At 36.7% G+C, this 17,788-nt stretch overlaps 1 protein-coding gene across 1 annotated transcript in view; it reads right to left on the reverse strand.

Moving 5' to 3' along the window:
- Positions 1-10,981, reverse strand: part of LOC143245837 (cell adhesion molecule Dscam1-like) — a 34,395-nt gene extending 23,414 nt beyond the window's left edge. Inside the window, exon 1 of the mRNA XM_076492093.1 lies at positions 10,593-10,981. Coding sequence (XP_076348208.1) covers positions 10,593-10,704 — 112 coding nt within the window. The 5' untranslated portion in view covers positions 10,705-10,981. The remainder of the gene's footprint in view (positions 1-10,592) is intronic.
- Between the last annotated feature and the right edge of the window lie 6,807 nt (positions 10,982-17,788).

Raw genomic sequence — 17,788 nt, forward strand, 5'->3', positions numbered from 1 at the left:
CGTTACAACACTTTACTTTTCTCTTCGAAGAGATAAAACTCAGCCAGAGTGGTTAGGCGTGTAGAGACTTAACCATATTGACAGCCAACCCTAATCGTCACTGGAACAGTCAGGTCTACGATAATTTAAGCTTTGCGTGCTGTATCAAATCGATCAGCTTGGCACATAAAAGTTTTTAATAAATTTTATGAATAATTTTTTTTTCAATCATCTAAAAGATGTCGCTTTTTACTGTAACATTTTTATGTTAATGTATTTTTTATGAGCTTCAAATCGCCACGTTCGAGTGGGAACAAAACAGTTCTTTGTTCCACAGTTGCTTCACTGTATACTTAATTTGTCGTCGTTATTGGCTTCCATCATTTGATCGCTCGAGACTCCCAGTGTTCTCGTGCGTTAATTAAAGAATCTAATCAGAAACAGTAGCCGGAAATGAGGCTTTTGCTCTGTCTCGTGCATTAGAAAGTACGTACTATAATTTCCTTTCGGCTCCAGACAACAACCAAATATAAGAAAAACTAGTCGAATCAGTAGAAACAAAGATGGAATTATGAACACTAGTATTCAATACATACTACAAATGTATGTTTATTAATTTATTTGAATAAATGCACGCGCCTGACAACAACCAAATATAAGAAAAACTAGTCGAATCAGTAGAAACAAAGATGGAATTATGAACACTAGTATTCAATACATACTACAAATGTATGTTTATTAATTTATTTGAATAAATGCACGCGCCTGAAAAATGATTTGCGTTAACTTTAGTTTTTGTGACCTACGTTATCGATTGGATATCTATTACAACACAGGAAAACGTGTTAAACACTTTGACATATCATCAACTACACAAATCTTAGAGATGTTTATTTTTAGAGGAGAATTTTTGGCTCAAAAATTGTTAAAAATCAAGTAGGATAAGTTAAACAGCTGAAGGTAGGCAGATGATCCAGTTAAATGAAAGACCACACGAAATAATAAAAAACTATCATTTGATACATTTAAAAAAACCAACAAGAGAACGTAAGAAACAAGAAACGTTTCTGTCCAACGGTGCTATAAAGCAGACACTTTTGGTTAAATGTTTGTGTTTTTATTTAAGTAGCTTTGGATAAAGTTTCGCTAAATCTTACGTTAGTTAGAAAAACATTTAACACATAAGAAAAATATTGAAATATATTAAAAGTAAATCGAAGCAACAATAATATAAACTAAAACATAAACAGAAAAGTACTGAAATACATTACAAATAAAGTAGTGGAATACATTACAACTAAAGCAGTGGAATACATTACAACTAAAGCAGTAGAATACATTACAAGTAAAGCAGTGGAATACATTACAAATAAAGTAGTGGAATACATTACAAATAATGCAGTAGAATACATTACAAACAAAGTAATGGATCAAGAAGTTTTACAGATCAGTGTATAAAATACATCTCAGAACGGCTGGTATGGGTATTAATACTTTAATTGATAAACAGATAATAACGTTTTGACCTTCCTAGGTCATCTTCAGGTTGAGAAAGAAAAAGTTTGCAAGTGACTCGTATCCGTTTGTACTCTCGTTCCCAAGACATGTGCCCAGCAACGGTCAGTTGCAAACTCTCTCTTTGTTAACCTGGAGATAAGATGACCTAGGAAGGTCGAAACGTTATTATCTGTTTATCAACAAAAGTGTTAACACCAACAGCAGCCGTTCTGAGATGCATTTTTATTTCACATGGGTTTCTCGTAATCAAAATTACTGTATAATATGACGTATCACTCGTGCTACACCAAGTTAAGACGACTTATGTTTCAGAATTTTCGCGCACATTATACAAAGGTCTCCAACTGGTTACTGACAGACTTTACTCTCATTCTTATGTTGCATCCATGAAAATAAAACCACGATCTTCACTCTTCCTACAAGGTTCGTAAACCACGTACTGCTTATTTAACAGTCTCAACATACTGACCATAGAGCCATACTGTTTGTTTAACAGTCTGAACATACTGACCACTAGGCCATACTGTTTGTTTAGTACTCTAAACATACTGACCACAGGGCCATACTGTTTGTTTAACAGTTTGAACATACTGACCACTGGGCCATATTGTTTGTTTAACAGTTTGAACATACTGACCACAGGGCCATACTGTTTGTTTAACAGTCTGAACATACTGACCATTGGGCCATACTGTTTGTTTAGAACTCTAAACATACTGACCACAGGGCCATACTGTTTGTTTAACAGTCTGAACATACTAACCACAGGGCCATGCTGTTTGTTTAACAGTCTGAACATACTAACCACTGGGCCATACTGTTTGTTTAACAGATTGAACATACTGACCACAGGGACATACTGTTTGTTTAACAGTCTGAACATACTAACCACAGAGCCATGCTGTTTGTTTAACAGTCTGAACATACTAACCACTGGGCCATACTGTTTGTTTAACAGATTGAACATACTGACCACTGGGCCATACTGTTTGTTTAACAGTCTGAACATACTAACCTCTGGGCCATACTGTTTGTTTAACAGTCTGAACATACTGACCACTGGCCATACTGCTTGTTTAACAGTCTGAACATACTGACAACTGGGCCATACTGTTTGTTTAACAGTCTGAACATACTGACCACTGGCCATACTGTTTGTTTATCAGTCTGAACATACTAACCACTGGGCCATACAGTTTGTTTAACAGTCTGAACATACTAACCACTGGGTCATACTGTTTGTTTAACAGTCTGAACATACTGACCACTGGGCCATACTGTTTGTTTAACAGTTTTAACATACTAACCACTGGGCCTTACTGTTTGTTTAGTAATCTAAACACACTGACCACTGGGCCATACAGTTTGTTTAACAGTTTGAACATACTAACCACTGGGCCATACTGTTTATTAAGTAGTCTAAATATACTGACCACTGGTCCATACTGTTTGTTTACCAGTCTGAACATACTAACCACTGGGCCATACTGTTTGTTTAGTAATCTAAACACACTGACCACTGGGCCATACAGTTTGTTTAACAGTCTGAACATACTAACCACTGGGCCATACTGTTTGTTTAACAGTCTGAACATACTGACCACTGGCCATACTGTTTGTTTAATAGTCTGAACATACTAACCACTGGGCCATACAGTTTGTTTAACAGTTTGAGCATTCTAACCACTGGGCCTTACTGTTTGTTTAACAATCGGAACATACTGACCACTGGGCCATACTGTTTGTTTAACAGTCTGAACATACTGACCACTGGACCATACTGTTTGTTTAACAGTCTGAACATACTGACCACTAGACCATACTGCTTGTTTAGTAATCTAAACATACTGACCACTGGGCCATACTGTTTGTTTAACAGTCTGAACATACTGACCACTAGACCATACTGCTTGTTTAGTAATCTAAATATACTGACCACTGGGCCATACTGTTTGTTTAACAGTCTGAACATACTGATCACTGGGCCATACTGTTTGTTTAACAGTTTGAACATTCTAACCACTGGGCCATACTGTTTGTTTAACAATCGGAACATACTGATCACTGGGTCATACTGTTTGTTTAGTAGTTTGAACATACTAACCACTGGGTCATACTGTTTGTTTAGTAGTTTGAACATGCTAACCACTGGGCCATACTGTTTGTTTAACAGTCTGAACATTCTAACCACTGAGCCATACTGTATGTTTAGCAGTCTGAACATACTAACCACTGGGTCATACTGTTTGTTTAGTAGTTTGAACATACTGACCACTGGGCCATACTGTTTGTTTAACAGTCTGAACATACTAACATACTGACCACTGTCCATACTGTTTGTTTAACAGTCTGAACATACTGACCACTAGCCATACTGCTTGTTTAAAAGTCTGAACATACTGACCATTGGTCATACCTGATTCTTTATTATTGATCTTGATTCAGTTTTATTTTAATTTTTGAAATAAAACAGTTCACGGTTTTATGTTGATAGAATTATTTCTTGTAAATTTATTTTCTATTATATATTTATATATATTGTATTAATTCGGTAGTTGCGTTTTATTAATTTATATATACGACATTATATATGTCACTTGTACATTCTCATTAACAAGGGTTAACACGAAGTGACATGATTAATTATTCAAGGAACGTATGGAACAAACATATATATGTCACTTGTACATCCTCAGTAACAAGGGTTAACACGAAGTGACATGCTTAATTCTTCAAGGAACGTGTGGAACAAACATATATATGTCACTTGTACATCCTCAGTAACAACGGTTAATACGAAGTGACATGATTAATTATTCAAGGAACGTATGGAACAAACATATATATGTCACTTGTACATTCTCAGTAACAAGGGTTAACACGAAGTGACATGCTTAATTCTTCAAGGAACGTGTGGAACAAACATATATATGTCACTTGTACATCCTCAGTAACAAGGGTTAATACGAAGTGACATGATTAATTATTCAAGAAACGTATGGAACAAACATATATATGTCACTTGTACATCTTCAGTAACAAGGGTTAACACGAAGTGACATGCTTTATTCTTCAAGGAACGTGTGGAACAAACATATATATGTCACTTGTACATCCTCAGTAACAAGGGTTAATACGAAGTGACATGATTAATTATTCAAGGAACGTATGGAACAAACATATATATGTCACTTGTACATTCTCAGTAACAAGGGTTAACACGAAGTGACATGCTTAATTCTTCAAGGAACGTGTGGAACAAACATATATATGTCACTTGTACACCCTCAGTAACAAGGGTTAACACGAAGTAACGTGCTTAATTATTCAAGGAACGTGTGGAACAAGCATATATATGTCACTTGTACACCCTCAGTAACAAGGGTTAACACGAAGTGACATGCTTAATTCTTCAAGGAACGTGTGGAACAAACATATATATGTCACTTGTACATCCTCAGTAACAAGGGTTAACACGAAGTAACATGCTTAATTATTCAAGGAACGTGTGGAACAAACATAATCACGTGTAACGTGTAACCTTTACACCTTCAATAAAACACTTACAGTCTGTACTAAACGTGCAAGATCTTTAACCATATTCACCCCTCAACGCTAGGCCTCATCTTAAATACCCCTAAACAGCTATTTCAGGAAAATCATTACAAGTTAAAGTTAAGTATTATAGATTAAACGTCAAAGCTCATGATTCAATTGTATTTAATCAAAGATACTGTGTAACAATGGGTAGAGTTGAAGCCAGAAGAAAGCTCATCTTGATATCCATTCATCATGCCTAACCCTTATTCAATTAGCCACACAGTTCTGTGATAAATAAGCCTGATTATCGCAGGAGTTGTTGACATGTTTTAGAAACATCAGATCTGGGAAACAACGGTTCTTATATCGAGTTGCACTATGGAAATAACGAAACTGAAACCATGTTGTTTATAACAAAAACATAGAGAAATAATGAGAGATTATCCTTCATCTTGTCGTATAATTTATATTTCAAGAACGTTCATGGTTAATTTTAATTCAAAGATATAGATATAATAATTACACTATTTTGTTTGTTCTAAACACTTGCGATAACACCATTTTTCTAAATTATATCGGTTATTTCCTAAAAAATACCAAGCGAAACGTTCATCTAGTAGGCAAAACGTCACTTCAAGGATAACGGTGTTACTATCTATACTCAAGAAGCATTGTTGTGTGTACTGTAACCATAACCAATATTGATCTGTACACTACAACAGTATTGTTGTGTGTACTGTAACCATAACCAGTATTGATCTGTACACTACAACAGTGTTGTTGGGTGTACTGTAACCATAACCAATATTGATCTGTATACTACAACAGTATTGTTGTATGTACTGTAACCATAACCAGTATTGATCTGTATACTACAACAGTATTGTTGTATGTACTGTAACCATAACCAGTATTGATCTGTATACTACAACAGTATTGTTGTGTGTACTATAACCATAACCAGTATTGATCTGTATACTACAACAGTATTGTTGTGTGTACTGTAACAGTATCAAGTATTGTTATGTGTTCTACTACAGTATTGTTAGGTGTACTGTAACAGTATCAAGTATTGTTATATTTTCTACTACAGTACTGTTATGTGTACTGTAACAGTAACCAGTATTGTTCTGTGTACTATGACAGTATTGTTGTGTGTACTGTAACAGTAACCAGTATTGTTCTGTGTACTATGACAGTATTGTTGTGTGTACTGTAAAAGTATCAAGTATTGTTATGTGTTCTACTACAGTATTGTTATGTGTACTGTAACAGTATCAAGTATTGTTCTGTGTACTACGACAGTATTGTTGTGTGTACTGTAACAGTAACAACTATTGTTCTGTGTACTATGACAGTATTGTTGTGTGTACTGTAACCATAACCAGTATTGAACTGTACACTACAACAGTATTGTTGTGTGTACTGTAACCATAACCAGTATTGATCAGTATACTACAACAGTATTGTTATGTGTACTGTAACCATAACAAGTATTGATCAGTATACTACAACAGTATTGTTGTGTGTACTGTAACCATAACCAGTATTGATCTGTATACTACAACAGTATTGTTGTGTGTACTGTAACCATAACCAATATTAATCAGTATACTACAACAGTATTGTTGTGTGTACTGTAACCATAACCAGTATTGATCTGTATACTACAACAGTATTGTTGTGTGTACTGTAACAGTATCAAGTATTGTTATGTGTACTGTAACAGTATCAAGTATTGTTATGTGTTCTACTACAGTACTGTTATGTGTACTGTAACATTATCAAGTATTGTTATGTGTTCTACTACAGTATTGTTAGGTGTACTGTAACAGTATCAAGTATTGTTATGTGTTCTACTACAGTACTGTTATGTGTACTGTAACATTATCAAGTATTGTTATGTGTTCTACTACAGTATTGTTATGTGTACTGTAACACTATCAACTATTGTATTGTGTTCTACTACAGTACTGTTATGTGAACTGTAACAGTATCAAGTATTGTTATGTGTTCTACTACAGTACTGTTATGTGTACTGTAACAGTATCAAGTATTGTTCTGTGTACTATGACAGTATTATTGTGTGTACTGTAACAGTATCAAGTATTGTTATGTGTTCTACTACAGTACTGTTATGTGTTCTTCTACAGTACTGTTATGTGTACTGTAACAGTATCAAGTATTATTATGTGTTCTGCTACAGTACTGTTATGTGTACTGTAACAGTATCAAGTATTGTTATGTGTTCTACTACAGTACTGTTATGTGTTCTTCTACAGTACTGTTATGTGTACTGTAACAGTATCAAGTATTATTATGTGTTCTGCTACAGTACTGTTATGTGTACTGTAACAGTATCAAGTATTGTTATGTGTTCTACTACAGTACTGTTATGTGTACTGTAACAGTATCAAGTATTGTTATGTGTTCTACTACAGTATTGTTATGTGTACTGTAACAGTATCAAGTATTGTTATGTGTTCTACTACAGTACTGTTATGTGTACTGTAACAGTATCAAGTATTGTTGTGTGTTCTACTACAGTACTGTTGTGTGTACTGTAACAGTAACCAGTATTGTTCTGTGTACTACGACAGTATTGTTGTGTGTACTGTAACATTATCAAGTATTGTTGTGTGTACTGTAACATTATCAAGTATTGTTATGTGTTCTACTACAGTACTGTTATGTGTACTGTAACAGTATCAAGTATTATTATGTGTTCTACTACAGTACTGTTATGTGTACTGTAACAGTATCAAGTATTGTTATCTGTTCTACTACAGTACTGTTGTGTGTACTGTAACAGTAACCAGTATTGTTCTGTGTACTACGACAGTATTGTTGTGTGTACTGTAACCATAACCAGTATTGATCAGTACACTACAACAGTATTGTTGTGTGTACTGTAACCATAACCAATATTGATCAGTATACTACAACAGTATTGTTGTGTGTACTGTAACCATAACCAGTATTGATCTGTATACTACAACAGTATTATTGTGTGTACTGTAACAGTATCAAGTATTGTTATGTGTTCTACTACAGTATTGTTATGTGTACTGTAACAGTATCAAGTATTGTTATGTGTTCTACTACAGTATTGTTATGTGTACTGTAACAGTATCAAGTATTGTTATGTGTTCTACTACAGTACTGTTATGTGTACTGTAACATTATCAAGTATTGTTATGTGTTCTACTACAGTATTGTTAGGTGTACTGTAACAGTATCAAGTATTGTTATGTGTTCTACTACAGTACTGTTATGTGTACTGTAACAGTATCAAGTATTGTTATGTGTTCTACTACAGTACTGTTATGTGTACTGTAACAGTATGAAGTATTGTTGTGTTCTACTACACATATTGATCTGTATCAATGTGTACTGTAACAGTATCAAGTATTGTTCTGTGTACTATGACAGTATTATTGTGTGTACTGTAACAGTATCAAGTATTGTTCTGTGTACTATGACAGTATTATTGTGTGTACTGTAACAGTATCAAGTATTGTTATGTGTTCTACTACAGTACTGTTATGTGTACTGTAACAGTATCAAGTATTGTTATGTGTACTGTAACAGTATCAAGTATTGTTATGTGTACTGTAACAGTATCAAGTATTGTTATGTGTTCTACTACAGTACTGTTATGTGTACTGTAACAGTATCAAGTATTGTTATGTGTTCTGCTACAGTACTGTTATGTGTACTGTAACAGTATCAAGTATTGTTATGTGTTCTACTACAGTACTGTTATGTGTACTGTAACAGTATCAAGTATTGTTATGTGTACTGTAACAGTATCAAGTATTGTTATGTGTACTGTAACAGTATCAAGTATTGTTGTGTGTTCTACTACAGTACTGTTATGTGTACTGTAACAGTATCAAGTATTGTTATGTGTACTGTAACAGTATCATGTATTGTTATGTGTTCTACTACAGTACTGTTATGTGTACTGTAACAGTATCAAGTATTGTTATGTGTTCTGCTACAGTACTGTTATGTGTACTGTAACAGTATCAAGTATTGTTATGTGTTCTACTACAGTACTGTTATGTGTACTGTAACAGTATCAAGTATTATTATGTGTACTGTAACAGTATCAAGTATTGTTATGTGTACTGTACCAGTATCAAGTATTGTTGTGTGTTCTACTACAGTACTGTTATTTGTACTGTAACAGTAACCAGTATTGTTCTGTGTACTACGACAGTATTGTTGTGTGTACTGTAACATTATCAAGTATTGTTGTGTGTACTGTAACATTATCAAGTATTGTTATGTGTTCTACTACAGTACTGTTATGTGTACTGTAACAGTATCATGTATTGTTATGTGTTCTACTACAGTACTGTTATGTGTACTGTAACAGTATCAAGTATTGTTATGTGTTCTACTACAGTACTGTTGTGTGTACTGTAACAGTAACCAGTATTGTTCTGTGTACTACGACAGTATTGTTGTGTGTACTGTAACCATAACCAGTATTGTTCTGTGTACTATGACAGTATTGTTGTGTGTACTGTAACAGTAACCAATATTGTTCTGTGTACTATGACAGTATTGTTGTGTGTACTGTAACAGTATCAAGTATTGTTATGTGTTCTACTACAGTATTGTTATGTGTACTGTAACAGTATCAAGTATTGTTATATTTTCTACTACAGTACTGTTATGTGTATTGTAACAGTAACCAGTATTGTTCTGTGTACTACGACAGTATTGTTATGTGTACTGTAACAGTATCAAGTATTGTTATATTTTCTACTACAGTACTGTTATGTGTACTGTAACAGTAACCAGTATTGTTCTGTGTACTATGACAGTATTGTTGTGTGTACTGTAACAGTAACAAATATTGTTCTGTGTACTACGACAGTATTGTTGTGTGTACTGTAACAGTAACCAGTATTGTTCTGTGTACTATGACAGTATTGTTGTGTGTACTGTAACAGTAACCAGTATTGTTCTGTGTACTATGACAGTGTTGTTGTGTGTACTGTAACCATAACCAGTATTGTTCTGTGTACTATGACAGTATTGTTGTGTGTACTGTAACAGTAACAACTATTGTTCTGTGTACTATGACAGTATTGTTGTGTGTACTGTAACCATAACCAGTATTGAACTGTACACTACAACAGTATTGTTGTGTGTACTGTAACCATAACCAGTATTGATCAGTATACTACAACAGTATTGTTATGTGTACTGTAACCATAACAAGTATTGATCAGTATACTACAACAGTATTGTTGTGTGTACTGTAACCATAACCAGTATTGATCTGTATACTACAACAGTATTGTTGTGTGTACTGTAACCATAACCAATATTAATCAGTATACTACAACAGTATTGTTGTGTGTACTGTAACAGTAAACAGTATTGTTGTGCGATCTTTAGTGTATTGTAGAAAGACTTTTATCCGACGTGTTATGAGCTGAGATAAGTGTGTATTCTAATTCCGTACAGTTATAAATTCGAGCAAGTATGTTGACTGTAACTGGTTTACGAAGTGTCTGGAACATTAGGTGGCCTACCTGTAACCAAGAAGATAAAACCAAACTGCAGGGCAGGACGGTTAAAGATGAACCAGATGTTTCCAAGAAGGCCCCACAATTTCTTACACTTCACTCCATTATTTTCTTTCATTTTTTTTCTTCTTTGACCTCAGTCCATGTAGAATGAAGTTGGTAACTCCAATGTCTTTACTACGATGTCAACACTATTTGTATTGGGCCTCAAATAACAGAATTCTTACAAAACCGAAATGCCATTGTTCATGTCAGCAGGTAAGTTCATGTATTTTCTTTTTTTAGACCCGTATTACGTCTATAGCTACATTTAAGTATTCCTCACGAACGTTCACACACGAATTCGTGCTCCAGAAACAGCAGAGAATTAATGCAGTGCCTGGTGACTTCGTTCAGAGCCGCGGTGTGTACTGGTTTTCTATCCGGCAGCTAACTGCTCACCTGTCAAATGATGGCGCCACTGTCTAATCGTTATTATTATTCTGAAGAGAAATATTTCGCAGCGATAAATAGAACTTGTTTACATAGAGAGAAAAATACGCGTGATTTATTTCTACAAACACTCACTATACTGGTTGTTTTTAAGTTAACCACAAAACTACACAATAGATTAGCTGTACTGAACACAGGTATCAAAACCCACTTTTAACGGTTTAAGTTCATCGTTGTGCTACTAGGGGGTACACGATCGTATTTTTATAATTAAAACTTATTCCACTACTTAATGCGAGTTATTAAAGTAAGTTAAAGCCAACTTCTGTGTGATGTTAGTAAAACGAGTAGTTCAATAGAAAATGATTGACCAATGAAAACAGAGCAATTCAAGACACGTTTCCTCCCTCTTATCACAAAACTATTACAGTCTTTTGATAGAACTAAATTGAGAGGCAGAAGATGATATATTTAAGCCACTCTCTTTTATTAAGTTAAATGTGTTTGTTTTCATATATTCCCCTTTTGTATGAGTGGATGTTAAAAAGAATATGTATATATGTGGATAATTTAAACATTATATAAAACAATTAAATTGGTTTAACAGTTAAAGACGACTACCTTATATGGTATTAATATTAGTTAAAGAGAACTACGTCATACAATATTAATGTTAGTTAAATAGAACTACGTCATACAATATTAATGTTAGTTAAATAGAACTACGTCATACAATATTAATGTTAGTTAAAGAGAACTACGTCATACAATATTAATTAACGTTAGTTAGGTAATGAACAGTTTAGGGAACACCACGTTAGCTAGGTAATGAACAGTTTAGGGAACACCACGTCAGTTAGGTAATGAACAGTTTAGGGAACACCACGTTAGTTAGGTAATGAACAGTTTAGGGAACACCACGTTAGTTAGGTAATGAACAGTTTAGGGAACACCACGTCAGTTAGGTAATGAAGAGTTTAGGGAACACCACGTCAGTTAGGTAATGAACAGTTTAGGGAACACCACGTTAGTTAGGTAATGAACAGTTTAGGGAACACCACGTCAGTTAGGTAATGAACAGTTTAGGGAACACCACGTCAGTTAGGTAATGAACAGTTTAGGGAACACCACGTTAGTTGGGTAATGAATAGTTTAGGGAACACCACGTCAGTTAGGTAATGAAGAGTTTAGGGAACACCACGTCAGTTAGGTAATGAACAGTTTAGGGAACACCACGTTAGTTAGGTAATGAAGAGTTTAGGGAACACCACGTTAGTTAGGTAATGAAGAGTTTAGGGAACACCACGTCAGTTAGGTAATGAACAGTTTAGGGAACACCACGTCAGTTAGGTAATGAAGAGTTTAGGGAACACCACGTTAGTTAGGTAATGAAGAGTTTAGGGAACACCACGTTAGTTAGGTAATGAACAGTTTAGGGAACACCACGTCAGTTAGGTACTGAACAGTTTAGGGAACACCACGTTAGTTAGGTAATGAAGAGTTTAGGGAACACCACGTTAGTTAGGTAATGAAGAGTTTAGGGAACACCACGTTAGTTAGGTAATGAAGAGTTTAGGGAACACCACGTCAGTTAGGTAATGAAGAGTTTAGGGAACACCACGTCAGTTAGGTACTGAACAGTTTAGGGAACACCACGTCAGTTGGGTAATGAAGAGTTTAGGGAACACCACGTCAGTTAGGTAATGAACAGTTTAGGGAACACCACGTTAGTTAGGTAATGAACAGTTTAGGGAACACCACGTTAGTTAGGTACTGAACAGTTTAGGGAACACCACGTCAGTTGGGTAATGAACAGTTTAGGGAACACCACGTTAGTTAGGTAATGAAGAGTTTAGGGAACACCACGTCAGTTAGGTAATGAACAGTTTAGGGAACACCACGTCAGTTAGGTAATGAACAGTTTAGGGAACACCACGTTAGTTAGGTAATGAAGAGTTTAGGGAACACCACGTTAGTTAGGTAATGAAGAGTTTAGGGAACACCACGTTAGTTAGGTAATGAAGAGTTTAGGGAACACCACGTTAGTTAGGTACTGAACAGTTTAGGGAACGCCACGTCAGTTAGGTACTGAACAGTTTAGGGAACACCACGTTAGTTAGGTAATGAAGAGTTTAGGGAACACCACGTTAGTTAGGTAATGAAGAGTTTAGGGAACACCACGTTAGTTAGGTAATGAAGAGTTTAGGGAACACCACGTCAGTTAGGTAATGAAGAGTTTAGGGAACACCACGTTAGTTAGGTAATGAACAGTTTAGGGAACACCACGTTAGTTAGGTAATGAACAGTTTAGGGAACACCACGTTAGTTAGGTAATGAACAGTTTAGGGAACACCACGTCAGTTAGGTAATGAACAGTTTAGGGAACACCACGTCAGTTGGGTAATGAACAGTTTAGGGAACACCACGTCGGTTAGGTAATGAACAGTTTAGGGAACACCACGTCAGTTAGGTAATGAACAGTTTAGGGAACACCACGTTAGTTAGGTAATGAACAGTTTAGGGAACACCACGTCAGTTAGGTAATGAAGAGTTTAGGGAACACCACGTCAGTTAGGTAATGAACAGTTTAGGGAACACCACGTTAGTTAGGTAATGAACAGTTTAGGGAACACCACGTCAGTTAGGTAATGAACAGTTTAGGGAACACCACGTCAGTTAGGTAATGAACAGTTTAGGGAACACCACGTTAGTTGGGTAATGAATAGTTTAGGGAACACCACGTCAGTTAGGTAATGAAGAGTTTAGGGAACACCACGTCAGTTAGGTAATGAACAGTTTAGGGAACACCACGTTAGTTAGGTAATGAAGAGTTTAGGAACACCACGTTAGTTAGGTAATGAAGAGTTTAGGGAACACCACGTCAGTTAGGTAATGAACAGTTTAGGGAACACCACGTCAGTTAGGTAATGAAGAGTTTAGGGAACACCACGTTAGTTAGGTAATGAAGAGTTTAGGGAACACCACGTTAGTTAGGTAATGAACAGTTTAGGGAACACCACGTCAGTTAGGTACTGAACAGTTTAGGGAACACCACGTTAGTTAGGTAATGAAGAGTTTAGGGAACACCACGTTAGTTAGGTAATGAAGAGTTTAGGGAACACCACGTTAGTTAGGTAATGAAGAGTTTAGGGAACACCACGTCAGTTAGGTAATGAAGAGTTTAGGGAACACCACGTCAGTTAGGTACTGAACAGTTTAGGGAACACCACGTCAGTTGGGTAATGAAGAGTTTAGGGAACACCACGTCAGTTAGGTAATGAACAGTTTAGGGAACACCACGTTAGTTAGGTAATGAACAGTTTAGGGAACACCACGTTAGTTAGGTACTGAACAGTTTAGGGAACACCACGTCAGTTGGGTAATGAACAGTTTAGGGAACACCACGTTAGTTAGGTAATGAAGAGTTTAGGGAACACCACGTCAGTTAGGTAATGAACAGTTTAGGAACACCACGTCAGTTAGGCAATGAACAGTTTAGGGAACACCACGTTAGTTAGGTAATGAAGAGTTTAGGGAACACCACGTTAGTTAGGTAATGAAGAGTTTAGGGAACACCACGTTAGTTAGGTAATGAAGAGTTTAGGGAACACCACGTTAGTTAGGTACTGAACAGTTTAGGGAACACCACGTCAGTTAGGTACTGAACAGTTTAGGAAACACCACGTTAGTTAGGTAATGAAGAGTTTAGGGACCACCACGTTAGTTAGGTAATGAAGAGTTTAGGGAACACCACGTCAGTTAGGTAATGAAGAGTTTAGGGAACACCACGTCAGTTAGGTAATGAACAGTTTAGGGAACACCACGTCAGTTAGGTAATGAACAGTTTAGGGAACACCACGTTAGTTAGGTAATGACCAGTTTAGGGAACACCACGTCAGTTAGGTAATGAACAGTTTAGGGAACACCACGTTAGTTAGGTAATGAACAGTTTAGGGAACACCACGTTAGTTAGGTAATGAACAGTTTAGGGAACACCACGTTAGTTAGGTAATGAACAGTTTAGGGAACACCACGTGAGTTAGGTAATGAACAGTTTAGGGAACACCACGTCAGTTGGGTAATGAACAGTTTAGGGAACACCACGTCAGTTAGGTAATGAACAGTTTAGGGAACACCACGTCAGTTAGGTAATGAACAGTTTAGGGAACACCACGTCAGTTAGGTAATGAACAGTTTAGGGAACACCACGTTAGTTAGGTAATGAACAGTTTAGGGAACACCACGTTAGTTAGGTAATGAAGAGTTTAGGGAACACCACGTTAGTTAGGTAATGAAGAGTTTAAGGAACACCACGTTAGTTAGGTAATGAAGAGTTTAGGGAACACCACGTTAGTTAGGTACTGAACAGTTTAGGGAACACCACGTCAGTTAGGTACTGAACAGTTTAGGGAACACCACGTTAGTTAGGTAATGAAGAGTTTAGGGAACACCACGTTAGTTAGGTAATGAAGAGTTTAGGGAACACCACGTTAGTTAGGTAATGAAGAGTTTAGGGAACACCACGTCAGTTAGGTAATGAAGAGTTTAGGGAACACCACGTCAGTTAGGTAATGAAGAGTTTAGGAAACACCACGTTAGTTAGGTAATGAACAGTTTAGGGAACACCACGTTAGTTAGGTAATGAACAGTTTAGGGAACACCACGTCAGTTAGGTAATGAACAGTTTAGGGAACACCATGTTAGTTAGGTAATGAACAGTTTAGGGAACACCACGTTAGTTAGGTAATGAACAGTTTAGGGAACACCACGTTAGTTAGGTAATGAACAGTTTAGGGAACACCACGTCAGTTAGGTAATGAACAGTTTAGGGAACACCACGTCAGTTAGGTAATGAACAGTTTAGGGAACACCACGTCAGTTAGGTAATGAAGAGTTTAGGGAACACCACGTTAGTTAGGTAATGAAGAGTTTAGGGAACACCACGTTAGTTAGGTAATGAACAGTTTAGGGAACACCACGTTAGTTAGGTAATGAACAGTTTAGGGAACACCACGTTAGTTAGGTAATGAACAGTTTAGGAACACCACGTCAGTTAGGTAATGAACAGTTTAGGGAACACCACGTTAGTTAGGTAATGAACAGTTTAGGGAACACCACGTTAGTTAGGTAATGAAGAGTTTAGGGAACACCACGTCAGTTAGGTACTGCACAGTTTAGGGAACACCACGTCAGTTGGGTAATGAACAGTTTGGGGAACACCACGTTAGTAAGGTAATGAAGAGTTTAGGGAACACCACGTTAGTTAGGTAATGAAGAGTTTAGGGAACACCACGTTAGTTAGGTAATGAAGAGTTTAGGAACACCACGTCAGTTAGGTAATGAAGAGTTTAGGGAACACCACGTCAGTTAGGTACTGAACAGTTTAGGGAACACCACGTTAGTTGGGTAATGAAGAGTTTAGGGAACACCACGTTAGTTAGGTAATGAAGAGTTTAGGGAACACCACGTCAGTTAGGTAATGAAGAGTTTAGGGAACACCACGTTAGTTAGGTAATGAACAGTTTAGGGAACACCACGTTAGTTAGGTACTGAACAGTTTAGGGAACACCACGTCAGTTGGGTAATGAACAGTTTAGGAACACCACGTTAGTTAGGTAATGAAGAGTTTAGGGAACACCACGTCAGTTAGGTAATGAACAGTTTAGGGAACACCACGTCAGTTAGGTAATGAACAGTTTAGGGAACACCACGTTAGTTAGGTAATGAACAGTTTAGGGAACACCACGTTAGTTAGGTAATAAACAGTTTAGGGAACACCACGTTAGTTAGGTAATGAAGAGTTTAGGGAACACCACGTTAGTTAGGTAATGAAGAGTTTAGGGAACACCACGTTAGTTAGGTAATGAAGAGTTTAGGGAACACCACGTTAGTTAGGTACTGAACAGTTTAGGGAACACCACGTCAGTTAGGTACTGAACAGTTTAGGGAACACCACGTTAGTTAGGTAATGAAGAGTTTAGGGAACACCACGTTAGTTAGGTAATGAAGAGTTTAGGGAACACCACGTTAGTTAGGTAATGAAGAGTTTAGGGAACACCACGTCAGTTAGGTAATGAAGAGTTTAGGGAACACCACGTTAGTTAGGTAATGAACAGTTTAGGGAACACCACGTTAGTTAGGTAATGAACAGTTTAGGGAACACCACGTCAGTTAGGTAATGAACAGTTTAGGGAACACCACGTTAGTTAGGTAATGAACAGTTTAGGGAACACCACGTTAGTTAGGTAATGAACAGTTTAGGGAACACCACGTTAGTTAGGTAATGAACAGTTTAGGGAACACCACGTCAGTTAGGTAATGAACAGTTTAGGGAACACCACGTCAGTTAGGTAATGAACAGTTTAGGGAACACCACGTCAGTTAGGTAATGAACAGTTTAGGGAACACCACGTTAGTTAGGTAATGAAGAGTTTAGGAAACACCACGTTAGTTAGGTACTGAACAGTTTAGGGAACACCACGTCAGTTAGGTACTGAACAGTTTAAGGAACACCACGTTAGTTAGGTAATGAAGAGTTTAGGGAACACCACGTTAGTTAGGTAATGAAGAGTTTAGGGAACACCACGTTAGTTAGGTAATGAAGAGTTTAGGGAACACCACGTCAGTTAGGTAATGAAGAGTTTAGGGAACACCACGTTAGTTAGGTAATGAACAGTTTAGGGAACACCACGTTAGTTAGGTAATGAACAGTTTAGGGAACACCACGTCAGTTAGGTAATGAACAGTTTAGGGAACACCACGTTAGTTAG

Source organism: Tachypleus tridentatus, chromosome 3 (assembly GCF_004210375.1).
Source record: "Tachypleus tridentatus isolate NWPU-2018 chromosome 3, ASM421037v1, whole genome shotgun sequence".
Classification (NCBI taxonomy): domain Eukaryota; kingdom Metazoa; phylum Arthropoda; class Merostomata; order Xiphosura; family Limulidae; genus Tachypleus; species Tachypleus tridentatus.